The 27334-nt window shown below is 40.3% G+C and overlaps 1 protein-coding gene and 2 non-coding genes across 3 annotated transcripts; all 3 read right to left on the reverse strand.

The window, feature by feature from the left end:
- Window positions 1–13559: 13559 nt before the first annotated feature.
- LOC120294092 (dnaJ protein ERDJ2A-like) lies at window positions 13560–19126 on the reverse strand. The gene is made up of 11 exons (XM_039314010.1): window positions 18964–19126; window positions 18231–18459; window positions 18040–18135; window positions 17731–17851; window positions 17536–17642; window positions 17239–17456; window positions 16747–16924; window positions 16525–16644; window positions 16073–16159; window positions 14954–15064; window positions 13560–14599 (listed from the first exon to the last, which is right to left on the reverse strand). Exons 2-11 carry the CDS (start codon window positions 18414–18416, stop codon window positions 13778–13780), a joined length of 2046 nt encoding a protein of 681 aa, XP_039169944.1. The 5' UTR covers window positions 18417–18459; window positions 18964–19126; the 3' UTR covers window positions 13560–13777.
- Window positions 19127–22854: 3728 nt separating this feature from the next.
- On the reverse strand, window positions 22855–22945 carry LOC120289175. Its single transcript, XR_005547086.1, has one exon. It is a non-coding gene; the product is annotated as a small nucleolar RNA snoR116 (small nucleolar RNA).
- Window positions 22946–23025: 80 nt separating this feature from the next.
- LOC120289177 lies at window positions 23026–23109 on the reverse strand. Its single transcript, XR_005547088.1, has one exon. It is a non-coding gene; the product is annotated as a small nucleolar RNA snoR117 (small nucleolar RNA).
- Between the last annotated feature and the right edge of the window lie 4225 nt (window positions 23110–27334).

A 27334-nucleotide genomic window follows, 5' to 3' on the forward strand; every position in this document is an offset into this window, starting at 1 on the left:
CAACCATAACAATCAAACATAAAGATTAAGCCTAAGTATCGATAACGTACAGTCCACAAACAACAATCACGGCAATCTTTCTAATCCGAGCAATAACCTGAGCCTAAACAGATCATTTCTACTAATCACACGAACCCGAACAACTTCGATGACCACATACTTACTCCTCGCCTATATTCAAACCTTATAGTTCAAGCATATTATGAACAAAACATATAATATTAATCACATGAGCTTCTCTACCTAGGATAGCTCTAACAACACTAGAACCAAACCTAAATCGAGTTACGTAACGCAACGGCCTAGCCGAGTTTAAGGAATCTACTTATAAAAATCAGAACACGGGATACACAAATGACGAATGGACAGTGGCGTGAGGGCGACGGCTTGAGATGGCCGACAATGGCGAACGGCAAGACGACGTGAGGATGGCGGTGCAACAGCGGCAATAGCGACGGCACAGCAGCAACGACGGCAGACAATGCAGCGGTGACGGTGCAACGACAAACAGACGAGTGACAAGCGGGCGAAAAAGGGAGAGGGAGAAGGGGGAGAAGGGGTCAGCCAAGTGAGTGAGAGAGAGACAGAGAGAAAGGAGAGAGAAAGAAGAGAACTTAAGGAAGAAAGAGAAGAAATGAGGAGTTGGGTATCTATCAAGCATTTAATGCAAGGTTGCATTAGTATCCTTAGTCCATGATTACCCTCTTGGCTTCAATGACAAGAAGCAATCTCCACCCTTGACTTAATCAATCTTGTCATTCAAGTTCCATGTCCAATAATGCACATATTTCAAGAGCAACTAGCCTAGTTGCACCAACTAAATTTGCTCTGCCTCCTTGTTTCTCTCTAAAGTGATGCTTTTTCTCTCTAAAGTGATGCTTACACCCTTGAAGAATAGCCATTTGATTTTGGTCTCACCCAATTTCATTTCAAGAAGTGAAATTGATCTCATCTTTAGGTCTACTAAAGTCTATTTCATCAAATTGGCACATTTCTCCAATTAATGCGCTAATGGGCTCACTAATATCATTTCAATTGAATAGGAATGTCTTGACAGCATCTACAATCGATATCCGTAATCGAATCGGGGTTTGTGGCGAAGTTTTGATCGAAAATGGCCTTAACGTGCCCTACGCGAATTTGGGCGGCATTGGTTGAGCTCACGCAGCCAAACTCGAACTGAGTTCGACGCATGTTCAGGGTTTTACGCGTCTTTTATTTGAGCTTGGTCGATCCATGAATGACCCTGCGATTGTCATGTAATTGAGTAGGATTGATCAACTTGTCCTGAACTCACGGTCGTTCAGAATGGGATCAACATCTTTCACAAATGGTACATTGACCATGCTGCGTCATCCACGACTGACATATACTTGAGCTGAATCGATCTATACCCATTTATTAATCGACTTATGACAACACACGAACGCCCACAGCAATCCTTATGGTCGAATGGTCCTTTCTTGGTCGAACGCTCGATCTATCGCAACCCTAATCTTGAGTCGCCTCGCCCCTAATCAACTAGTTAGCTCGTGAACGATACCTAGGGTTGAGTCACAACCTATCCTTGTTACTAGCATACTGATCCTTAGTCCATTCCTCGCAGTCTAGATAGGGGTCCGAATCAAGGATGTCACATCAAGAGATTAAATAGGACGAAAGCCAGCACAAGGTTAGTGAAGGCTATGAAGCAAAAAATGTAGCCCCACTTGGAACATATTACCAATGCTTTTGTGTATAGCATCTCATACATCAATTGGAGTTCGATTGATATCACCCTCAACACATCCGTCATGAAAACGGTGAGAAATATTCTCTACTTCTTTCACGTACATGAATTTGAACATGAGATCTTCGATAAAAACCTTAAACATTTTTAAAAATTAGTAAGCATGATTTACCACAATACTCTCTGCAAGCTTTGCTTCTTCATCATTATAGTACCCTTTCCCCGGAGGATTGAGTTCTCTAGTCAAATTATTAGTAGGAGACAAGTAAGTGAGAACATCAATTTCTTGAGCCTCGGGAGGCTTGAGAGATTAGAGGCTCAAGAGATTAAGGGCATGTTTGGTAACCGGCCAAACAACGCTAGATTCTATTCTTTTGTTCACGGGAGTAGTTTTGCAACAGAATCGCATTTGGTAAAATTTTTGTTCCCAGGAATAGATTTGGAGTAGAATCAAAAATTAAAAATTTAAAAAAAAAAGTTGATTTTCTAGAATCAAGTCTACCTATTTTTTTCTTTTTCTCCTCTTTCTTCTTGTTTTTCTTCCTCTCTCTTGTTCTTCAAGTCCGCCGCCGCCGCCATTTCCGTCGCCGCCACCATTGCCGTCCGTCGCCACCGCCACCCCCCACCGATTGCTGCCGTCCGCCGCCAGTTGCTAGCAGCTCGCCCAGCCACCGGAGAGGCCAGGCGAGCTCGCCGGCGCCTCGCCCAACCGCCAACGAGGCCTGGCGTGCTCGCCGGAGGCTCGCCCAGCCCACCGTGAGCCTTGCCTAGATCCGGTGAGGCCAAGCTTGCCTAGCCGCTGGCGGGGCTCGACCTCGCCCAACCAAGGCTCAATCGAGCCTCGCCCAACCGCCGGCAAGGCTTGGCCGACGAGGCACAACCCCGCCGAGGGCCGGCAACACTCCGGTGAGGTCACCGGCCCTCATCCGGTCGGTCGCCGATCGTCCCAAGGCCGGCAACCGGCGACCGGCCACCTTGAAGAAGAAGAAGAAGAAGAAGAAGAATAAGGGGAGGAAGAAAGGAAAATAATAAAAAAATAAAAATGATTTGAAGTAGGAATTGAAATTTTGCTACATATAGAATACATATTTAATTTTGTATTTTAATTTATTATTTAGTATTTATATTTATAGTTTATACTATAGTTTATTATTTACTATTTAATAAAAATTTGATTAGTTAATATTTTTATTACTTAGTATAAATACAATTAATCAATAGAATTTATATGATTTGATAAAATTTTAGAATTGGAATAGAAATTTTATGTAGTTACCAAACACATTTCTATTATTTTTCTATTCCGAATCAAAAATTTTGTGCGCAGTTACCAAACGCATTCTTTTGCAGAAATTGTTTCCGGAAACAAAATCAAAAAGAATCATTTATAATTAGACATTGTTCTCGGGAACAGAATGTTTACCAAAAGCGCCCTAAGTGCCAATATCCTCTGCACATTTTTTATGACTCTGGCAAACAACACCAACATCATTGGAAAGTACTTGCACAAAAACATAAATGGAAGTACCGACTTGGAAAATGAGATTGAACAAGTGCCATCTCCAAAGGGTGCGTTCAATAATCATTTTATTCTCGGGAACAATTTCTGCTCGAAATGACTTTTTCTAATTCTATTCTTTGTACGAGTTTTGAACATTTGAAAACATTTGATAACTGAACAAACTTTCTATTCCTAGAATAAAAATTCGTTTGGTACAACACTCAAATTCTTTTGTAACTTAGAACTTCTTTGAACTTTTAAATAATTTTATTAATTTTTTTCACTTTTTTATTCTTTTCTTGTCTTTCTTTCCTTTTCTTCTTCTTCTTCTTCTTCCTTTCGCCGGTCACCGCCTCGGCGATGGCCAATAGCCTCACCGGAGCCTCGCTGGGGCCTTGCCAACGACTAGGCGAGGCTCAACCTCACCTAATCGCCATGAGGTCGGCCTTGCCATGGCCCGGCAACGCCGACCTCGCAATGGCTGGGCAAGGTTAAGCCTCGGCCTAGCCGGGGCCAACGACCGGCAAAAGGAAAAAAAGAAGTAAAGGAAAAGAACATAAGAATATAGGGAAAAAATAAGCTTGATTCTGGAGTTGTTCTTAGGAATAAAGAATCAACTTTTTTTTTAAAAAAAAAATTGTTCCAAATCTAATCCCAAGAATAAATTTGTTCCCGGCAAAAAAAAAAATTACCAAATGGATTTTTATTCTTTTTTATTCCAGAGAACAAAAAAATTAACTTAGACACTATTTGGCCAGTTACCAAGCGGGGCCAAAGTGAGCTATCTTCCAAAGAGAAGGCAGTGATAGTGTCTAGCCTGCCAAGATGTAACAAAAGAAATGAGGCCCAAAAATACTTGAAATGCACCATCTATTTCAGCTATATAAGCACACGAATTGCCTTGGTTGTGAGAGATGCAGCCAATCCTATATAAAACTACCGAGCCAACCATCAAATAGGCCAACCACAAGAAGAAAATGATGCGGTGGTTCGCTATTTTATTTCTAAGGGTGCAAATAGAATAATAAAAACCTAAAGCGAGAGGCTCAGTATAACGGATGACGTGGCATGCATGTACCAATATCCAATTAGATCTTCACACGTGACTATTGACGTGGAAATTTAAAAAATTAATTTTTTCTCTTTTCCCCCTCCATCTTCAACCTCTGCTCAGCCTGGGCTTGGCTATCTCCACCACCCAAGCTGCCGCCGCCACCATCCTTGAGCCATCGCCCCACCGTGTCTGTGGCAAAGCTGTTGAGCTTGTCACCGGTAGCCATGGACGAGCCAAGACTCGAGCTCAAAGCTATTGAGCAGCAAACCAAATCTGGCTGTTGAGTGACGGTATCGTTATCTAGGTCGACCTCCGCGTCCACCCTCTCTATTGTCCCGAAGGTTGAGCGACAGACGAGGAGCACAGAGCAATGGGCTCCATGTCCATGGCCATGAGCGACAGCAACCTCCACATCCACCCTCTTTGTCATCCCGGCGGCAGATTAAAGACACAGAGCAATGGACTCGCGGCCAAGACTCCAAATTCAGAGCCATGGCCATGAGTGATGACCGACCTCCGCGTCCACCCTTTCTGTCGTCCCGGTGGCTAAGCGGCAGATTTCCAGATGCTGAGCAGTGGGCTCACGGCCATGGCTCCAAATTATGGCCTAGTCCTGTGCCTCCTATTTATATCCAATGTGATAGTCAGGCTACTTTGGCAAGAGCCTATAGTAGCACCTATAATTGTAACGACCCAGGCCCCACTATATAATATTTTCCGCTTTAGACACTGAGTCCTCACGGCTTTAAAACGCGTTATACAGATTAAAAGGACCCAAGCCTTTATAAACTAGCCCAGGACTCCCCCCCTAAGCGATGTGGGACGGGAGACATGTCATTGGCCTCACCCGCGTATTGCCAAGGCAATCTCAGTCCATCCCTCCGTACTGCCCCGGGTCTGGGTCGTCACATTCTCCCCCCTTAAGGCACAGCGTCCTTGCTGTGACCCCCACACGCGGTCGGGAGTCGGCTCTGATCCCATTTGTAACGACCCGAGCCCCACTGTATAATATTATCCGCTTTGGACACTGAGTCATCACGGCTTTAAAACGCGTTATACATATTAAAGGGACCCAAGCCTTTATAAACTAGCTCAGGACTCCCCCCTAAGCGATGTGGGACGAGAGACATGTCTTTGGCCTCACCCACGTACTGTCAAGGCGATCTCAGTCCATCCCTCCGTACTGCCCCGGGTCTGAGTCATCACAATAATGGTAAGTCTAGACATATTAGTCTAAGACATGAATATGTGAGACAATTGATTAAAGATGGTATCATAACAATTGTCTATGTGAGGTCTAGTAATAATCTTGCCGATCCTTTGACAAAGGCTTTACCAAGACACATGGTAATAATGACCTCACAAGAAATGGGGCTGAAACCCTTTAATTGAAATCACCAATAATGGTAACCCGACCTTTTTTCTAGAACATCACTAGTTACAAGGTTTAATGGGTAAGAACAAGTTATTGAATGTGATTGTTTGATACTGACGTAGCCCTGATATGAGAAGTTAGTATCGTCTGTTACGTTTTGTAGGCTGAATTGAATTCTTAATGAAATATGATACAAGTTTGTAGTGTGTTGATAGTAACAGAAACACATAGTAGATACTTCACCTATATGAGCTTAGAAGTGTGCCGCTTCTTACGAAAGTGAGGGTTGCTTTCTAGAGAGCTCATGAAACAGGATCAAGCACAAGGCCATAATAGTGCGGAGTAATATAGAACTTCTCGCTGAAACAAGAGGTTAGTATATGTGCGATATGTCCGGTTCTATTACATAAAAGTACAAGTTTAAAGCCAAGCTACTTGTCACTTTGATAGAGCTTTGATATACTTTGCACTAAGTAAAGGTTTAACTCGAAAGAGACCTTTATGTATGTATATTAATCTTACTAAAATTTTGGATGTACGGTTTTTAAAATTTTTATTTTGAAATCTCTGTTTTTACAAACAAAGTGGGGGATTGTTAGAAGTTTGTTTGTCAAAACAAACTAAGTGTTTTTTCCTTATCCCACATAGGAAAAGTGGGAGGGAGTGGGTCAATTTAAAAGTGTGGGATTTCCTTTTGTACTTAAAGGAATGATTGGATGGGGCTAGACCCTACCAAAGGTTGTTTTGTTTTTGAGAATTTTCGGAAATAAAATAAAATGAAAATTGAAATTTTATTTTATAAAAAAAATTAACTAATTATTATTCCGAATTTTGTTTGTGTCTTTTCAAGACAACTTTTCCCGAAGGGTTGCGTTTGTTCGGTTTTCGACTTCTTTCGAAGGGACGCATTTGTTTATCCGAACAATTTTTGAAAAGACACGTTTGTTCATGTTTTGCAATTTTCACGAAGAGTTGCGTGTGTTTTAAGACTGTTTTATACTTGTCAATTTTCGGAAGAACCGGAGTGGTCATTTTCGAGTCTTCTTTCTGAAAAAAAAAACTGCAGCCAATTTTTCGATTGTTTCCTAGAGAAATCCTGGAGAAATACTAGAATTGTTGTCTAGTATTCTCATTTGAGACTTTGTTGTATTCTTGAGGGTTTTTGCCGGTGACCATCAACAACATTGTGGGGCAAATAAATTCTTAAAAAAAGTAATATCACGCATCAAAGTCCGAGTTGTTTTACTCAATCCGATTTCATTGTTCAACCCATTTCGAAGCCATATTTTTCCTACAAGCCACCAGTTCCAATGCATGGAATCTCTGTTGAGTGGTGGAAGGAGAGAGATCAACTTCAGCCATGGCTTGTCTCGTGACCATATCTAGTCACTCGTCGCCGGATATGGAATCGATGCACCGGGCGGGGGAGACGGCCAAACTGGATTAATGCGGGGCCGTCAACTCTGACTTCATTGGTGGCGATGGCAGAAGGAGGGGCGAAGGTTGGGCTCGTGGCTACAGATGGAAGATGGAATAGGAGGAAAAAGAAATCTAGGTAGATTAAGGGATTTTTAATTTATTGCTCTGGTGGTATGTGTCAATTTGTAATTGAATAATAGTAAATAGGCACACGCCACGTCAGCTATTAACGTGGCACTTGCAAACTTTTGATGAGACAATTTAGAATGCTCTCTTTCTAAATATTTAATTATTAAAGTATTTTAAGAGAAAGGGTACAATAAGAAATGAGAGATCCCCACTATGCATCTGCTCAATTCGTCAAGGTAGTCATTAGTCATCACCTAAAGAGAGAATTTCAATTTGGGAATTTTCTCTTGCGTGAGGAAAATATGCTCTCTTCCCTTCGCATTCTTTAATTTCAAACTGGAAAGTGGAGATGTCGCCATTCGTAGCTTTGAGCCGTCGCGAATGCTCTACCCACACATTCTATGGAACCTTTTCCTCTTTGGCCCACACACCATATTCAAGTACACTAACATGACTTGTTAGTATCTAATACATTAATAATATCAAATGCCTTGTTAGACGTAATATGACCAAACATTTCATTAAACTAATCGTGAATGAGATACTTTTCTTCTACCATTTAATGTCGGAGATACATTATTCGTGTTCATTCGCGAAATAGTTGGTTCATGATTCTTGTACCTTTTTGGATTTTTCCAATGCAAGATATTTCTAAAACACTGAGGGTCCATTTGGTTTGGCTTTTGGGGAATGCACTTGCAAAAATGCAAATACCTTTGGGAGAATGGGGGTTTTCCGAAATGCAAATAACGTTTGATAAAATTTGCATTTGTAAATGACTTTTATTAAATTAAAAAAAAAAAAAAAAATGTATTTTTTTTTTGTCCGCCACCGGACCGCGAACCTGGCGGCCGGACTGCCGGACCTAGTGGCCGAATGGTCGGATTTGGCCCCGACGATCGCTGTGGTCGTGCAACCTCGGCAACCGTTCGCCGGGGTTGCGCAACCCCGGCAACCGTCGCTGGGTTGCACGACCTCGGGCGACCGTCGCCCGGGTCGTCGCCTAGGGTCGCGCGATCTCAAGCAGCCGCCTGGGTCGCACGATTGCCGGGTCGCAACCTCGGCAACAAGTCGCCGGCGCGCACGACCCTTGCCGGCGGTCGCCCGCTTCTTCGTGCGGTGGTGTGCGGTGGTTTTGGAGAAGATGAACAAGATCGTGGATTTACATTTTGAAAATGCAACTTCCCAAAGTATCTCTAGAGCTACATTGGGCTAAAGGCCTTTAAAGCCACTTGGAGATGCAATTGCATCTTGCCAAAGTCACCCAAAAAAATGAACCAAACACATTTGTATTTGGCCAAGGGACTTTAGAGTCCCAAAGTGCCTTCCAAATGGCCAACCAAACAGGGCTTGAGTCCATGGTGGAAACAGAGAGAAGACCAACACAAATTGATAAGTTCAACTTGTTGATCTATTGATTGAAATTTCAAGTAAGAGAAAATTCTATCTTGATAGAGTCATTCTTTTGGTTCTAGGAATATCTCTACTTCAATCCATTTCCAATCTAATTCTTCAAGAAGCAACGACGTAATCTATGTGATGTCTTGTGTTGTATTTCCGATGAACCGATCAATGTTACCAGAAAAACTCCAACTCACTAATTTCCATGAATCATAAAACGGGATATTAAATAAGCAATAGTTCAATGCTTTGGTTCGTCTAAAATGGGATTATCCATTTGATCAAGATCAACAGAGGAAAAATTGGTTGAATTATTATACGTGCACTAGTGGCGTAGATGATTCAAGGCATGACTAATGTTTCTGGTCATGTCCTAATAAACGTATACGCCTGTTACCATAAAAATCATCTCCATAACGATAAGTAGCAAAGGAGATGGGAGAAGAGGAAAAGTACATTCCGATCTTACCTTTGAAGTTTGGCATCAAAGACTAAACAGAGAAAGGAGGAAGCATATTCTTCTCATGGAAGAGAGGAATAATTTATTAACTGGCTGTCCAATAATAATCATTGAATCTAGTCGTTGATAAAAACAAAATACTTAGGAATGGAAAGGAGAGTGAAGCTAGGATTTTGGCAACATCCGAGAGAAGTCGGTAACGAATGAAATTGATTCAGTTGAAATCACTTAGACGAGTTGTGTTGCTCTTGACCTATCATCTTCCTCTTGATTTCCGTTATCATGGTCGAGTGATGTTTCCATTTTCTCATCCATCCCAAACACAAATGGCTCATAGGTGACCCATTCAGGTTTGTAGAGACAACCAAAGTGAGCCATCAATAGCCAAACAAAGGCAAGAAGCTCTCCACCTTTGCTCAGCACCTGCACATATGCCTCTCCCTTAATGTGACCTGCTGCATAGGTTAGAATCTCAACCCACACTCCGCTCATCACCTTCCACTTCCTTTCCCCAAGCCTTTCCATCTCTTTGGCCAATACGATCCCCAAGTAGAGCGGGTCTTTCCAACCGGAGATTAAGCCAAGATCTTCTTTACACAATGCCCTGCATACCCCCTCCACATCCTTGACATCTCTGCTGATACAATCATACTTAAGCATTATGGCCATCATCGAGACTCGAGCGAAGCCCGCCACAGCAGACACCAAATGGGGTTGATTAAGTAAAAGATACAACATGTAGTCGGAAAGGATCTTGCTAAATTCCCTTTCATCAATTTTTTCTGTGGGTTTCTCTTTGTTGTAGCAGATTTCAGTAGCAATATGCCACATTATAACACTAATGTCGTAAGTAGTGTTGGTGACATAACCTAAAAGATTGACCTCCCCCAGTTTACCTTGGAGAAACATATCACCTCTGGCCTCAAATATCTTCCTCACCTCTGTCGGATTACATGCGTTTTTGGATTTACATCTCACCTCCTCAAAGATAAAGATCCATAGCTCATAAATAAAGGGATTCAGGGATTCTTGGACACGTACCTCGGAATCATTGCAAGGGTTGATAATTCCCTTCCGATGAATTTCTCGCAAGTTTGATGGAAATGAGGGATTATCTTCTCAACCATATGGAATGTAAGGCTATAGATATCAGAAAAAGCGATGATGCCCCAACATTGATCACGCTTGTACATCTTTCTTGGACTCTCTTTCCAGAATTCAGAAAAAAAGTTGCAAGCAGAGATGGATTCTGACCACCTTCGGAGTATGAATGGTGTATCTAAGACCGTGTACGTAGCATTTGCATTAGGCTCTACTCTACATGTGGCGAATCGAGGCTTCCTCAGGTCATCTGTGGTAGATATTAACTTGTGGAGAAATGAATGTAGTTTTATTTTTTGTCGAAGGAGAAATGAATATGGTTTAGATGTTCTAGTTTTGTAGTGCATAATTTCAGCAACAGTCCAATCGGAGAAAACGAGTATAAACAAAGTAATCACATCAAGAGCGACACCTCCGAAAAGAAGGATATAGGTAATTGCCACATCAAGTTTGGGGAGCTGATGCTTCTTGAAGCGATTGAACAAGGCGAAAGCTATCGCAACCTCAATGAAGGCTATGAAGCGGAAAATGTAGCTCCATTTGGAACGCATTACCAACACTTTTGTGTGGAGCACCTCGTACATCAAATGGAGTTCTACTGATATCACCCTTAATGCATCTACTGCAGAAACTTCGCAAAAATATTTGCGGCTTATGTCGCGTTCTGCATTTGAGTAAAAGAGATCTGAGAGGAAGACCTTAAAGATACGAAAGAAGAAGTAAGCATGCTTCACCACCATGCTCTCAGTAAGCTTTGCTTCTTCTTCATTAGAATATTTACAACCTGGATCTTCGAGTTCTTCAACCAACCACCCCAATTCATTCTCACTTAGATTTTTTTGTACGAACATTGATTCGTTGAGCCTCAGGAGGCTCGAGAGATAAAGTGCAAGTGTCCTCTCCGCATTTTTTATGACCCCAGCAAGAAGAACTAGCATTGTTTGGATCACTAGTGACTTGTCACTAGAAAATATCTGCACAAAAACATAGATGACAATACCAACTTGGAAGATGAGACTGAGCAAGTGCCATCGCCAGAGCGAACTATCCTCTAAAGAGAATGCAGTAATGGTGTCCGGACCACCAAGATGTAACAACAGAAATGAGGCCCAAAATGCTTGAAGTGCTCTGTCTATTTCAACTGCATGAGCGAACAAATTACCTTGGCTGTGAGAGATGAGCCCAATCCCGAATGCAGCTACCCAATCAGCTAGCAAATAGGCCAACCACAAGAGGAAAATGATGGGGGGGCTCACTATTTTCTTTCTAAAGGGTGCACATAGAATGAGAAAAACTTAAAGCGAGAGGCTTAGTATAACGATGCCTCGAATATTCCATTTGTTCTATAGATCGGAAATTGAGCTAAATGTCATGCTTTTGCTTAGTGTGAATTTTCTTTACTCCTCTCTATACAATTTTGCCTTGAATAGGAGGAACAATGGGGATTACATATACACATGTTAAGATTGTTCCTTACTTATTTGTTAGAAGAAAGAATCTCAAAACCCTAGAATAATCATTCATTCCGTAAATAAATATAAATAAGGTATCCCATGGATTAAATGGTTGAAGAAAAGTATTTCATCAATGATTATTTTATTGAGATGTTTGGTCATATCACATCTAACAAGCCACTTGAAATTATTAATGAATTGGATATTTCTAACAAGCCATATAATTCTACTTGTACATGATTCGGGGGGGAAGAAGGAGATGGTTACATAGAATGAATGGATAAAGAACTCCCGACGGCTCGAAGCCCCGAACAGCGACAGAGCAAAGGAGGTGGGAGAAATGAAAAGTACAATCGCATCTCCTCTTTCAAGTTTGGAATCAAAGAATTAAAAAGAAAAGAGAGCATATTGTCCTCACGCAAAAAGAAAATTCCCAAATTGAAATTCTCTCTTGGGGTGATGATTAGTAACTACTTTGAAGAATTGAGCAGATTCATAGTTGGGATCTCTCATTGCCGGCATTGTACTCTTTCCCTGAAAATACTTTAATAATTAAATATTTAGAGAGATAGAACTTTCTACATTGTCGCAGAGGGTCCGACGTTGGCTAATTTGTAGAGAGCAACTAATGTTGGACTCGTTTGAGGATCATAATCGATTCTGGAAATTTTCCAATACTTCCTGGTTTCGTCTCTCAAAGTTCTTTCGAATTTTAATTTTGTTTCAAAATATCCTAGAATTTGATCAATTTGAATCGACAATCTCTCTCGGCTCATTTTTGGTGACATTGATTGCTGGCAAACAATAATCATGTGCTCATCATGCACACATTTCGCGCCCTTTCTTGGGCATTCTCCTATGAATCACATTATTCCGTGCCACTCTTCTGCACAATCTAACACTCAAAAAAAAAAAATCAATTTTTAAAATTTCATTTGTTTCGTAGAAAACATTTTCCTCATTTTTCGGCGTTTGGTATGCTTTGAAAAATCGATCATTGAAAAACTTATACTTAAATTCAAGAAAATAATTTCAGAAAAATAATATGACTGTATATTAACTCTTGGACCCAAAACTCTATGCTTTGACATGGGAACCCCAATACTGGTTTCCGGGTCCACGACATTCCAGACCACATCTCCAACCCCCAGGCTCAAGTCCATCAAAGCCAAGCCCATGCTGCCAATGCCTATGCCCAGGTTCGTTGAGGCCAAGCCCGAAGCCCTGGAGCCCTTGCCCAATGTCCCAACAACAGACCCCAAGTCCACAAAGGCAAAGCTTATGTCTCTAACGTTTGAGCTCTGGTCCTCGACAATTAGGTTCGGGTCCATAAAGGCCTCACGCGGGTCCTTAGCGCTCATACTCGAGTTCCGAGTTAATGAAATGTTCATTACAAGCATGACGAGCATTCGTTCATCGACCAGGAATTATTTCACCACGACGAGTACAGGGAACTTATTGAGTCAAAATAATCAAAATTCAAGGTATATTTAAACAAAGTCAAGTGTAGGTAGACTTTGAGAGTCGGGCTCATTGCAGGATAATTTTTTATATTGTTCTTGATTATGGGGAACTAAGTTGACAGGTAAGGTATCGGTTTTGATGATGCCCTTTTTTCACATGCTTAAAACATATTTAGTAACAAAAAATAGTGAAATAAGTGTTTATTTAGAGTTGCGACATATTTTAGCTTTAAATTTTAGAAACCCAGCAACTTTCCCAAGCTAAAACTTTTCATATCGTTCCAAAATAAATATATATTGACATGTCGATTTGGTCATACTTTTTAAAGTAAAACATTCTCATCTTTGCAAGAAAAGTCTAAAATAGGAAGGAAGTAATTTCCTCCATGTTTTAGGAATACAAGTCACTAACATTTGTGGAGAAAAATACTGAGAACGAAATCTCCACCCTCGCACTCCTCCGAAGTTTACCATGCGGTCATATCCAATGCACTGAGTTAAAATTTGGTGTAACACTGCTATCGAATAAGAAAGACGCCTCAAGAAAGCATAACAAAATTCTTTGTAATCATCATTTGGCTCGAACCAAGATCCACGGTATAAAAACTATCAATCCTGAACCTATCGAGAACTCCTGCCGTAACTAGAAAGGGTCAAAGTACACAATGATGTTCCACCGTCTCTACTGTGGTCAGTCCTCATCTGTCCCCGAGCCTTCCGAACTCGAACCCTTCTTAGGCACCGTGCCATTAGCAGTCTTGCCTTTCTTTTTCGAGTCCTGCTCGTCAGCCTCATCTTCGCTGTACTCGCTCTCATAATCATACTCCTCTTCATCACTCTCCTCCTCCTCTTCGATCCCGTCCTCCACGATGGACTCTTCCAGTGCAGCGCCGCCCCTAGTGCCTGCACGAGTCCTTTTGAGAACTTTGACCTTTGAGTTCACCTTTTTGTCGCAACCAATCCACGAATCACACAAGCAGTAACACATCAAATTGTAGTTCCCTTCCACGGGGGCCAAAAACTTGCCCATGACCAACCTCGAGCCACTCCTCACCTTCTCTACCGCTTCTCTGACGGCCTTACTTTTTTCCTTTGCATCTGCTCCCAATCCCTCCATAGTCTCCTCAATTGCCTTAGAGGCAGCACTTACAGCAGCCGCTTCATCCATGAAACTTAACTTCTGAGAAAACCAAACGTCATTGGAGTTGGGGTCTGCCAGAAGAAACCAGAAACTTTCTTCTTTGTGGAAAGGATACCGCGGTGCGTGAGGTAGGGCGCCGACGAGTCCGTTATCTCTTTTGAGTGTAACCCAAGCCTGAATCGTGACCACATCACCCTCTTGTATGCCTTCTTCACCTTCAGTCTCACATGTAATGTCTATTGATAGAGAAGGCATCATCTCCAGAACTCTCTCTATGTCTTGTACTTCTGTGCTGGAGAGGCCTGCTGCCTGGAGGAGTTCGGCACGGTCCTCAAGAGACATGTCCCGGAGCTCCTGAAATGTTCTCACTTTCTGCAAAAGATAACGAGCAAAGATGTGAGCTTAGGAGAAAGAAAAAATCTGCAATGCCGTGGTTCCCATTGCTCAGGGCAGGGCTGACTCAGTAATATCCACTTGCACAGTGTAATGCATCATGAAGTGCCAATTTTCATTAAAAGTCACATTACAAATCCAGCAATACAAAAGATTCAGGGACAGGGCTCACAGTCACTTCGGCAGGTGCAACAATTGGTCAATATTTGATTTAAATTAACCGAAAAAAGGACAGCCTTGATCTCAAACCATCACGCATATCATGACCACCCTTGAGAATAGTAGAGCAAAGATTTCTGACCAGAGACAATGCATGTAGCAATATATACACACCTTGCGAGCAATCCTCTTAATAACAGATTCACTGATATGCGGCAGCTGCAGAAAAGGTGCAATGCCTTCACTGGATCCTCCGGTTGTCTTCTTTGCACTGAGAGGAACAGCCTACAGTACATTCATAAAACACCCACATGCACCCCACGATTAGTTATAATTTTGAAATTTGGTGCAACTCTACATCCCTCCACATCTCAGATATATTGAAAAAGAAGACAAAGGCAAGTGAGCATTAAAAACGACAAAAAAAAATAAAGGAGGCAAATGGCAAATCAGCCTCAAATTAGAGAAGATGCACGTCAGACCTTTAACATCATGAACATCGGCTTAAGGCCTGTTTGATAAGCCCAATCAAGTGCTGAAAACTAAAAATTCAGCACTCAATGAGATGAAGTCGGTTTCATAAGCTGAATTGGCATTTACAGTCAGAATTCACTTGATATGATAAGTAAGGGATTCTAAATTCCTTCCATAGAAAATGATTGATTGTTATTAGAATCTGGCCAATTATATTGTTAGAACTTCCCAATACTAATCATAATTTTGTATTTGGCAAGACATTAGTAATATTTCAGCAACCAATTTTCAATTATATCAAACAGCTTTTTATTTTTATTTTTTTCAGCACTTGAAATGGTTGACATATAAACTTCGCTGCTTAAATTTTCGGCACTTTTCAGCTTTACCAAACAACCCTGTAGTATCAATTTTCAGATCATCAGACATTTGTCATTTTGCTTTACATACCGTTGACGTATATATCTGTACTTCATACAACTCTCTGCTACTAGCTAATACTCAAGTTTCAATGAATTGTAACTGCATATTCTGAGTTCAGTTCTCCACAACATTAGACATCATGAGATCACTGCAGAAGGTTCAAGTAACAAAGAATCTCAGCGCAACAAACACACACATGCAAACACGGCAGCAGGGGGGGTGGTTGTAAGTATTTGTTCAGTAGATTGAAAATCAATCTCCTTGACTCCTAATGGCTTGCTCATGCATCAAAACTATTAAAGCATAAATGGCAAAAGTGTCTTTCCTTGACAACCCAAATCAATGGAATTAGTCGACGATGACAATTAAAAAAGATCAAGTTCTCAGCTTCAGCACCTGAATAATGCATTGAGAAAGCTCCACAACCCCAATTGCAGGCCTCAGCCAACCATGTCCTTGGGCAGTGCGAGGAATGACAGCCATCTGATGAAAAGTTAAAACATTACTGAGAGGAAGAGGATAATGAAGCTAGTTGAATGGTTTCACAATATGTCAACAAAGAACACCAACACAATCAAAGAGGTTTTCATATAGCATAAATACTAGTATCTCAGTTCTTGTGCCACTAATTGAGCAGTATGAAACACACATGTCAAGCAAAGAGCTATACAAAGATTCAATCATTTCTGCATGGAACTGCTTGAAAAATAACCGCCAAGATATGGACCATTATGAAAAGAACAAGAACGAAGGACATGAGAGACATGATTTCTATATAGAAAGCATGCAAATTATATGTAGTACAAACCCATCCCACTGCCAATCATCACTAAGAAACTAAACAGCACCTTCATTAATTCTTCAAGTAGCCGAGGTGTAAGTTCCAAAACACGTCTGAAATCACCGACCAAAGCTGGAGACAAGGAATCTGATTCTCTTGTTAACTGAGCCTGAATCAACAATTCTGTCTGAAAGAAATCAAAGCACCAACCACATCTTTATTAAGAGCCAAATTATTTTTAAAAAAAAAATATTCCACAGCTACTTATGACAATCTTGCTGCATATCACCTTAACGAATGGGGGATGTTGCTTCCAAAACTTAGCTTGTTCTTGCTTGATGTTCTTGAGATCCAGATTCAACTCACTCCTGACCAATAAAAACAGCTTTTGAAGGGGTTCCTCATCAGTCCTTCGGACTGGAATTTCCATGAATTCAGCAGCCTTGATAAAGACCTCCATAACTTTGCTGCAAGCAACAGTAGACGAGAGAAATGGAGTATTATAAAACTTTACAGGTCTAAGCGTTCACAAAAAACATATTACAACATCAGGAAGATGCTTGAAAGGGAGTAGTAAAAGTTAAATAAAGGACATGTTAACTCCACGAACGATTGAAGAGTCCTACTATCAAAACAACAGTTACAACTTAAACTAACAATTTCCTCCTTCATTTTATATATAGCAAAAATAAATGGTAGGTCTTGCTTATAACTAACATCTAATAGCATAAACATGACTATTGATGCATAACACAACAAAATGAATGGGACATACACATACCTCGGTGCCAAAGACGGTTTCATTAAGCGATAGTAATTGGACAGGGTATGATGCATGACATAGTTTCCAGTATACTTTGATGACCTTGAGAGGTATATCACAGCAATAACTAGAGGCAAAAGAATACAGACGCCCACAATCCAAAGTAGAAGAATTCCACCAGAAGCACCATCGATATCCAGCAGAAACTGAGGGAGAGCAATACCCATTTGAAATCCCTGCACAAGACCAGGATAATTTTAAGTTTTCTCAAAGAATATTAATCAGATTAGTAGACAGCTTCAAACGACAAGTTACCTGCTTCCCGTCCGGATGGCCATATTTTTCAAAATTTTCCTTAGATATAGGATCAGTGAGAGCTTGATAAGCCTTGGAAATGTACTCCACGAAATAATTGTGTGCCTCTGATAACAGATATATACAAAGTCAGCTTTTAGGATACATGAAATATTTAACTAAATCATCCTTGAAGGTATTTGTAAAACCATCAACCTGGATCAGGATTCTTATCAGGATGGTATTGAATTGAAAGTCTTCTATAGGCCTTCTTTATTTCTGAATCGGAAGCTCCAGGTTCTAACCCAAGAATGCTAAAAGGCTCAAAAACTTGAATCTATGCACGCCAGAAAAAAGACAACTCAGTGAGAAACAACATTCAGGAAACTAAAATTCATAGGCATTGATGGCAATAAGAGATGACAAATACAAATGCCAAGAAAAAAAGCTCATAAATAACTGGCACGGGTACTGACAACAGCATAATAGATAGGACAATAGAAAAGTTCCCAACATAGATTTTACCTCCCCGCTCATATTTTTGATGTAGTACACTAGAAATATCATGACGATCCAGAGCAGTACTAATGTCAGGTTGCTGCATGTTGAAAATGTAGAGATCTGTGACAACAAAGATAAACGAGAACATACAGTCATAAACTCCGGTACCATTCAAAAACATCGAATCCTTTCAAGAAGCCAACCGTGCAACTCACCCTCTTGAATATAGACCTGCGATACTTCCCTGATCGCAAGCATTCCGAACACTGGCAGTGCGTGATCTTCGATTTCTTGGTAGCAGCATGGCATAACTTCATAACGGTATAAGGCACCAAAGGCAGCGCCATTATAGTCAAAATGAAAATAGGAAACAACGCACTATTCTCCTCCGACGCAGCCATGGCGACCTTTCAGCACACAAGATCGCCGCAACGGCAACTAAACCTGCACGAATCAACGAAATTCAGCACGCCCTCACAAACTATACTAGGTATACGAGCATAAGAATCCAAACAGCATCCAAGCTTTCCAGTCGGTCGGTCCGCACCGAACTCGCACTTAACACTAGCCAACAGCACAACACGCATCACGCATCGCATTATAATCCCATAATCAAGGATTCCGCAATGAAACACGCCTCAGTGATAATTCCAACAGTTCTTCACCACCCACAGAGACCATGCTCCTCTACGCGAATCAAATCACAATCAGATTTTAGCTCCACCGCGCTACTCCGCCCCGGGAACTAGATCATAAATCTCGCAGAAATCAATCCAAAAACCACGAAAAACCAGCCCCAATCATCAAAACCCCCAACAATCCAACAAATTCGGCACAAAATCAGGCAAACAGATCCCGCTAACGAAAATCAAAAAGCGAAAATCGCATGACCAAACACTTCTCGATTGAAAAAACATCCCGGCTCCTCCGATCGAACTGAGGAATTACCGGTTCCGTCAGGATCGCGATTCGCTGCGGAGGCTGCTGCTCATGCGAGCCCGCCAGCCCAATTGGCAGCGAGCGCCCGAAAATCGGAATGCGTGGAGGCGAGACGAAGGAGGAAGAGGAGGAAGAGGAGCTTCTCTCTCCGTGGGGTTTTCTGTATTTCGGATTGAGATCTACGAAATGAAGAAGATGATGATGCAATTGAAGCAGTCGTAACAGTAGGGCTTGGCGGTGGATTACCGATTTTAGCCATGGGAACACGACGGCAGTTGGAGGGCATTTTCGTCCCACTCGTTGAAGATCTTTAGTCAACATCTAGGACAGTTTTTGCATACGCGCAATTTGGATACTTTCAAAAGGCTTAATGACACAAAAAAATCTCGGATTTTACTTATTATGGTAGATATCTCGAACCTTGTTTATATCATTAAAAATCTTATTAGTTTGTGTCATAAATAGGAGTATTTGTTTTTTTTATCCGGTTCTCGGTTCCCAACTTTTGAGATTGATGACTTGACCATATGGTCCCTAGATAGGGAATCGGAGCGAACCTACCGATTCAATCCAATCCGGTCCTATCTAGTGAAACCGATCACTTAACAAAAAGAATTTTAAAATTTTTAAAAATACTAGATTTGTTTCTCTTTTAATGATTATTGCTATTTTTAAAATTAAAAAAATACATTTTAAAAAAGAGTCGATCTAGTCCAGGTTCTTCCCTTAACCGGAAACTAGACCATAAATTACCGGTTCCATTTTTATGGAACTGGGAATTAGACTGATGCCTCAAGAAACCAAACCAAATCGGCCAGTCCGGTTCAACTCGAGTGGTTCCCAATTTGGCTAGTTCAATATGCTCATCCCTAATAATAATAATAATAATAAAAACCCTGAATTTATACTAGTACAATAAATATATCCTAGATGGAATTGAAATAGAAAGTACATACGTCACATTTATATTAGTTTAGGTTTTTTTTTGCGATACAAAAAAAAAAAAATTGAGGTATTTATGTTGTACTAGATATGATTTTGGATGTTTTGTCATATTTGCCCAATCGAAAAACCCTCCAACAAAAGAAAAATTTTAACCCCTTCTTCGGCCTAACATCTCGTCTCATCTTATATTATTTTAAGTTAAATAAAGATGCAAAAGATAACGATATAATAATTTTGAAAATTAAATTTCACTGCTGCTTTTTTCATTATTCATTGAAATTGGTTCGAATATTCTTGTAAACTTCGGTTTTTACTCTTAAAAGGTTTCGAATGTGTTACCACTTACATGGCGGGGATGAAAATTTATTGTGTATTTGTCGTTGGTGATATGGCGATTCGTCACCCGAGAATTCATGTCAAATAATAATTACTATGTGAAAAGAGTTATATCTTCTTTCTAGTTTAATCTATGCAAACTCCATGGTTGTCAATTTGATTCTCTTTTACAGCATGTTGCAATGTATGAAATCTCAAAGAACAAACATATTATTTGAAGGAGTGAAGTGAACCTCCTTCGTTTGGTCGGACTTCTGTGAGAATGTACTTTATATATGTTAGAAATACACATTTATTCATTATAATCGAAGTATCCTTTACTGAGTTAAAGCTCGAGCTACATCTCTTTCACAGTTATTTGAATATACTCATCCTTAGTTAAGTAAATTAATTATAATTATTCAAGTGACAAAAATATTTTAATTCATCGAATCAAAATTATTTAATTGAAATTAGTTTGAATTTTATCCTTATTTTAAAGTTTTCAAAGGACTTGTAAATCCATTTATTTTACTTTTAAAAAAATTAAAATTGAATAAATTGTATCATTTGATGGAAAACTGTATTTGTTATAAATATATGGATATATCATATAAGCATGTATTTAAAATTACCGAAATCTCAAATCTAACCAAATAACCTCTTAACACTATTCTGACTATATATAATTGCGCCATATATGCTTAACCCCTTTCTTTTATTAAACTTATGTAGTAGAGATATTCCGAGGGACTAGTTTGCGATAATTTCTCCGAATGCTAAATTTTGTAAAATATAGCGCCCATTCCGTGTCGAGCATAAATTTTATTAAGATATTCCGAAGGACCGGTTGCTTCATTGCGTATCTAACGTCCAATCTCACTCAACACGTTGAATGGAAAAATAAAAAAAGAAACAACAAATTGGTTGGCTTCTGAATGCACGTGCTTGACTTCAACATGTTGCAATTTAGTCCGACAATTTCCTGCAATTATCGACACTGGTCATTCGAAGCAAAAAAACTATCGTTGTTATCCTATTCTTATTTGCAAAAACAGCCTCGTTTATTGTATTTTTTCATTTTCATACTGAAAATTTGTTTTTGTGTCAATGGAATTGCAGACCCAACTCCATATATATCATCCAAAAGAGCTTTTCAAGGGTTTTTTACTTCCACATTGCATATTGGGTTAATATTATTGGTAGTCCTTCATTTGCTTTTTGGTTTTGATATAGAGAAATTGTCCAGATAATCGTAAACCTATTACATAAATGTCAATTCAATACTAAACTTTTTAATTTTATCAATTTAGTTTTAAATTTTTTTACGCAATCACAATGTAATATTGCCAATTGCTATTGGAAATTGCCGACATAATGGTGCAGTAATTGCATGCTATCATATGTGACAGATCATTACATTTTTAGTAGAAATTAGTTATATGGGTTTATGATTAAATCTACGAAGTTTAAAAGTGTATGACTGAACAATGATAAATTTATGACTAATATTAATTTTTCATGCTATACTATTATTCGACACTAACCACCTAAATAAGTGCCGGAACCTAGAGGGAGTGTCGATTTTCCAATCTCATCGCCAGTCGATTTCCCTGTCTCATCACTTGTTTCAAACGAAATTTGGCATTTGGCAGAGTAAACTCCAGGATACATGGCCATCTCAACCCCAAAACAACCTTTCACCTCGAGAAGCCCTCCAAGTTCAGTCCACTTTTTCGTGTGCAAAACTAGGCCCCAGAGCATCATCATGACCATGTCCGGTACTCTTCCAAAAAGTTCGTCCACTTCTTCCTTTAGGCAAGATCGGACACGACCCGTTTACACGATGTAAAACCAATGAGGCTGAATCGACAACTTGTCTAATTTTGAATTCATAAAAATTAACAAATCGACACATTTCCATTATAAATTAGGTCAAGATTCTTGTCGTACCATCAAATCCTACGTTTTGTCCGGCTTATTATGATCGACTTAAAATAAAATGTAGAGAGATTCGTTGAAATGAGGAACATCCAATTAGCAATAGGGGTATAAAATGGCTAATTCCTATTATAAATGCATTGGTGCTATTCTCTTTAAGATTATCAAACATTAGTGTATACATATTAACGATTCAACTTCCAAAAAATTAACCGCATACTCCGCCCTTAAGTCTAGTATCTTTTGCACATTCTCTTTTGATTTTCATGTAAATTATTTAACAAATATTTACTGAACTCGAAACATATTAATTCCGACCACAATTACGACCTATTTGAAAAAATTTCGAATTTGTCAAAATTAACTCTAAGATTTCAATTTCAATCAAATGCGAAAATCTTAAAAATCCAAATCTTCCAAAAATTTCCAAACTTCAAGAATGGGTGAATCGGAGAGAGGATTTGGTAGAGATGTGTAGGAAGCGTTGAATGCACAAAGCCCTGGAAAAGGGCAAAATGCTAGAATCTCAGCAACCGTCGATCTCGGCAACGTACAGCGCTGATTACGCCATGGAAATCAAGGGCGTAGCAGTGACTCTAATTTGTTGCCTTTTTCCATCCCTCGTCTACTCCAATCTTTGAAGCAGAAAAGCAAAAAAACCGAAATCAAAATCAGGAGGTCTTGCACAGAAAAGACACAAGGCTCAGAGAATCTCGATTCTCGATCTCATCAACGAGCCCTGATCGGGCTTCAGAGTTTGATGGTATATGTTTTCGGATCATCACTGCCTCCAAAATTCGCAGACAATGGAAACAAAAAGGCTGAAAAAGAAAAAAAAAATTGAATCGGAAGCAACAGCGAGAGCGAAGAAGGCCTCAGAAAGCTAGAGAAGACGGAGTGTCGATCAGAGACGGTAGTCTCAGATGGTACGGACAATCTTACGCATCACAGGCCCACGCCGCTCGAGCGAGATGCTACCGGCCACCTAAAGCGCTACGGGAAAGGGGGGAAAGAAGCAAGCAATCGAGAGCCGTGCGACCGAGTGCTCAGCAATCTGAGCTCGAAGCAGATGACCCGAGCGGATGATGGAAGATCTGAGAACTCTGCGATCGACGACGACGACGACGACGGCGGGAAGGAGGAGGAGGAAGATACTTAGGGTTTTTTTGTGGTGTGAGATCGGGGTCAAAGAGGGGAGTTAAATAGATGGCGAGGCACGGCGAAGCGAAGCTGTCGCAAACCCTAGACGCGTCGGCGCTCGGGTTGGGGATCCGATCACGGGCCGCCAGCATCGGCCCGGGTCAAATGGGCCCGAATTTTAGTTTGTTGGGCCCTGGAGACCATGGGCATTTTAGCGACACGGCCCGATCCATCCATCCATCCATCCCGATTTCACCTCGATCGGCCTGTGTTGGACAGCGAACTACGCCTGACTGGACCCGCACGTCGTGATCGGGACTCGCTCAATGATCAGTTCTACTCAGGAATAACCGCAGCATGAGCAAAAATAGATAAGAAACTTTTGGTCGGAAATGAAATCAAGTATCAAAAAAAATTAATTTGTGCAGACCGCCCTCCCTTTCTACCATGAAGATATGGTTGGAGAAGATTGTTAGGGACAAGACTCTGTCTTTTCACCGGATTCCTCCCAGCACCACAAATCGTAAATTGTTGCATTGCTGGTGAGTAAACCCTTCTTGTTGGCGGAATGATCCACCTATTGGTCAGTAGACCTTTTCGAGTAGGGGTTCTCTCATTTCTTATTCTGGTTGGAGGTCCTCATCGGTTCGTGCAGCTGAAGGTGCTTGTTCGAATTTTTGGAAGCTTCTCTGGTGCAGTTGGCGAGCTGTCCTACCATTCCTACATTTGTATTCATCTCCCTGCACTTGTGTAATTATTGGGATTCGGTAATTTTTTGTGATTCGGTTTTTGCTTTGCCACTATTTAGTTTTTCTTTGCTCTCGTGCAGTTGGTTTTCTTTACCTTGGCACCATTGTCCTTGTGAGTGCAAGTTCCTGGTGCCGAGTTGTTGCTGTATAGCGTTCTTGTTGACTTAAATCAATATATATCTCTTACCTTTATCAAAAATAAAAAAATTTAAGTCCGTAATTCAATCGGGCCTTCTCAATTGATCTTACCAGTCTTGTTTGATGAAAATCATTGGCCGACATGTAAGGGGGACTTGATTGAATATTTACATGAATTTCGCCTGTGCACGGAATTATTAACAATTCCTTTTATAGTAGGTCCAAGAGAAAACATCCAAGTCTCCTCCTTACCCAACTTGTTGATTGTCCTTTCCTTCTACACCCTACGCTTCGCCACTTTGGAAAAGGTTCTCCCACATGTTGCTAGATAAGAGGTGTAATACCCCATATATAATATAAATTAGAAGGAATGTCATGTTACTGCTTTAATAGTTACTCGCGATTCATGAATTTAATAGCCTTCAAATAACTAATCTATAATATCAAATACTTAATTATATCTTAGCAATTTATTTATAATTACAACTAAATATTAAGCACATATCCCTTGATTATATATAACTAAATAATTACCCCATATGTATAATTTTACAATCCAGTTATTACAACTATTAAATGGGGGTCGAAATGATAGCTATTATTGCCAGCAAACACTGTAAATGGCAATTAGTCTATGACATAATTACCACAACTACAAGTAGGGGGTCAAAAATATTCAAACTAAATTGAAAACTTCGGTCTTTCTAGTTTGGGATTCATTTGGTTCAAGTAGTAAGTAAATGAATTTGGATAGTTTGATGATTTGGATTTCGTTTTCTTTTCTTCTTCTTCCTTTTTGGGGGGGAGAGGGGGGAGAATCGCCAGATTCAAAAGTAGGGGAAAAATATCATAAAAGTTATAAACATATTGCATTTGTATCAATATAGTCTTAAACTTTTTAACAATATCAATTCAATATGAAACATCTTGACTTTGTGCCAATTTAGCTTTAAACCCTTTATTGATGCCAATTTAGTTTTAAAACTTTTGATTTGGTATCAATTTAGTCATTAACCTTTTTGATCTAGTGTCAACTAGTCATTTCAACTAATTTTGGTTGGATATTATTGCCGTGGACGCCGCCGACTAATGTGGCATAACTAACACTAACGTGAACAAGCCAGACACAAGGGTCAACAAGGTCGAGGTTGACCTCCACCTTGTCAGCCTCTAGCGAGGCTCGAGCCCTCGCTAGCAACAACAAGGGCAGTCTCATGCTAGGCGGGTGAGGTAGTGCAAGGCTTGACCTCACTAGATCTGGCGTGGTTGAGCCTCGCCTAGCCCTTGGCGAAGCCCTCGCCAAAGGCCACAAGGTCACTCTTGCAAGAGCTCAAGCCCTTGCCCATGGCCAGGAAGGCCTGACCCTCCCAAATCGGGGCGAGGGTGAGTCCCACTCGCCTAGCGTGAGGCCGCCTTCACAGCTACTACCCATTGGTGAGGACTCGAGCCTCACTAGTGGCTAGTGAAGCTCGTCGACTCCATCGACCCTCATCTCTAGTTGGTCGCCTGACCGGTGACTAGCTAGACAAAGGAGGAGGGAGAAGAACAGAAAGAAAGAAAGAAAAAAAAAGAGAAAAGACAAAGAAGAGGGAAAATGAAAAGAAAATAGATAAATTAATAAATAATTCAAAAATATCAAAATATTATTACCACGTTAACGCCGGCCATGCCATATTAGTCGACTAGTATCCACATAAGCAATATCTGACCAAAATTAATTAGAAAGACTAAATTGGTATTAAATCAAAATATTTATGACTAAATTGAAACAAAATCAAAAATTTTAGGGCGAAATTGGCACTGATAAAAGCTTTAAGATGAAATCGCACAAGTCAATGGATTTAGAATTGAATCGAGAACCAAGTGAGCTAATGCACAACGATCTAAGATCGAAATTGATGAGCCGAGTGGAAGATGGAAGATCTGAGAACCCTGCAATGGAAGACGACGATGACGACGAGCACGAAGATGTTTTGGGCTTTTTGCGGCGGGAGATCTGGGTCAACGAGAAAAAAAGGGAGGGTGGGGGGTAAATAGATGGTGAGGCGAAGTGAAGCTGTCGTAAACCCTAGACGTGTTGGCGCTCGGGTGGGGGGACCCAATCTCGGGCCACCGAATTCGGCCCGAGTCAAATGGGCCTAAAATTTCATTTGTTGGGCCTAGGTAGACCATGGGCATTTTAGCTATAAGGCCCGATCCACCCATCCATCCATCCCGATTTCACCTTGATGGGCATGTGTTGGGCAATGAACTATATGCCCGATCAGACCCGCACATTGTGATTGGGATTCGTCCAATAATCAGTTTACTTGGGAATTATTGTGGCCACGAGCAAAAATAGATAAAAGAAACTTGTGGTTGGAATGAAATTGAGTATCGAAAAATTTAATTCATGGAGCCAAGCGGGTCGAAATTTTAAGTTGGTAATTCAATCGAGCCTTCTGGATTGATCCTGCTGGTCCTATTCAATGAAAATCATCTGCCGGCATGTACGAAAATAGAACATAAATTTCGGCAAGGGACATGATTGAACATTTCCATGAACTTCCCGTTTCTTCGGAATCATTACTATTTCCTTTGTAGTAGGTCCAAGAGAAAAGTCTCCTCCTCACCCAACTTATTTATTGTCCCGTCCTCTTACACTCCAAGCTTCGCCACTTAGGGAAAGCCTCTCCCACATGTTGCTAAATTGTCGTCACAAGTGTAATACCCCATATATAATTTTGATAAGAGGGAATAACGTGATTACCGTTTTAATAGCCATTTGTGATTCATGAGTTTAATAGCCTTAGATCAATAATCTATAATATCATATACTTACTTATATCTCAGTAATTTATTTTAGTGATAATCTTGTGGTTGAAATGAAATAAAGTACAATGGACCTATGAATCGAAATAGGTGCAATTCCAAACCATTACCTTTGAAGATTCAAAGACGTGAAAATTTGACTTAATTGAGATTAGGTGGAGTATTTGATTTAGCATGAGCCACTTAAAATAACCTTGAGCAATAAACCATGCCGATCCAACTTGATTCGATTACAATCAGAGTCAAATAAATCGACTTACAACTTTCTCTAAAGTCAAATGCATCAACCTACATTTCACCGGTGGCGATTTGACTAAGGGGTGATAATCTAAGGCCAATAA

This window comes from Eucalyptus grandis, chromosome 1, assembly GCF_016545825.1.
Source record: "Eucalyptus grandis isolate ANBG69807.140 chromosome 1, ASM1654582v1, whole genome shotgun sequence".
Taxonomy (NCBI): domain Eukaryota; kingdom Viridiplantae; phylum Streptophyta; class Magnoliopsida; order Myrtales; family Myrtaceae; genus Eucalyptus; species Eucalyptus grandis.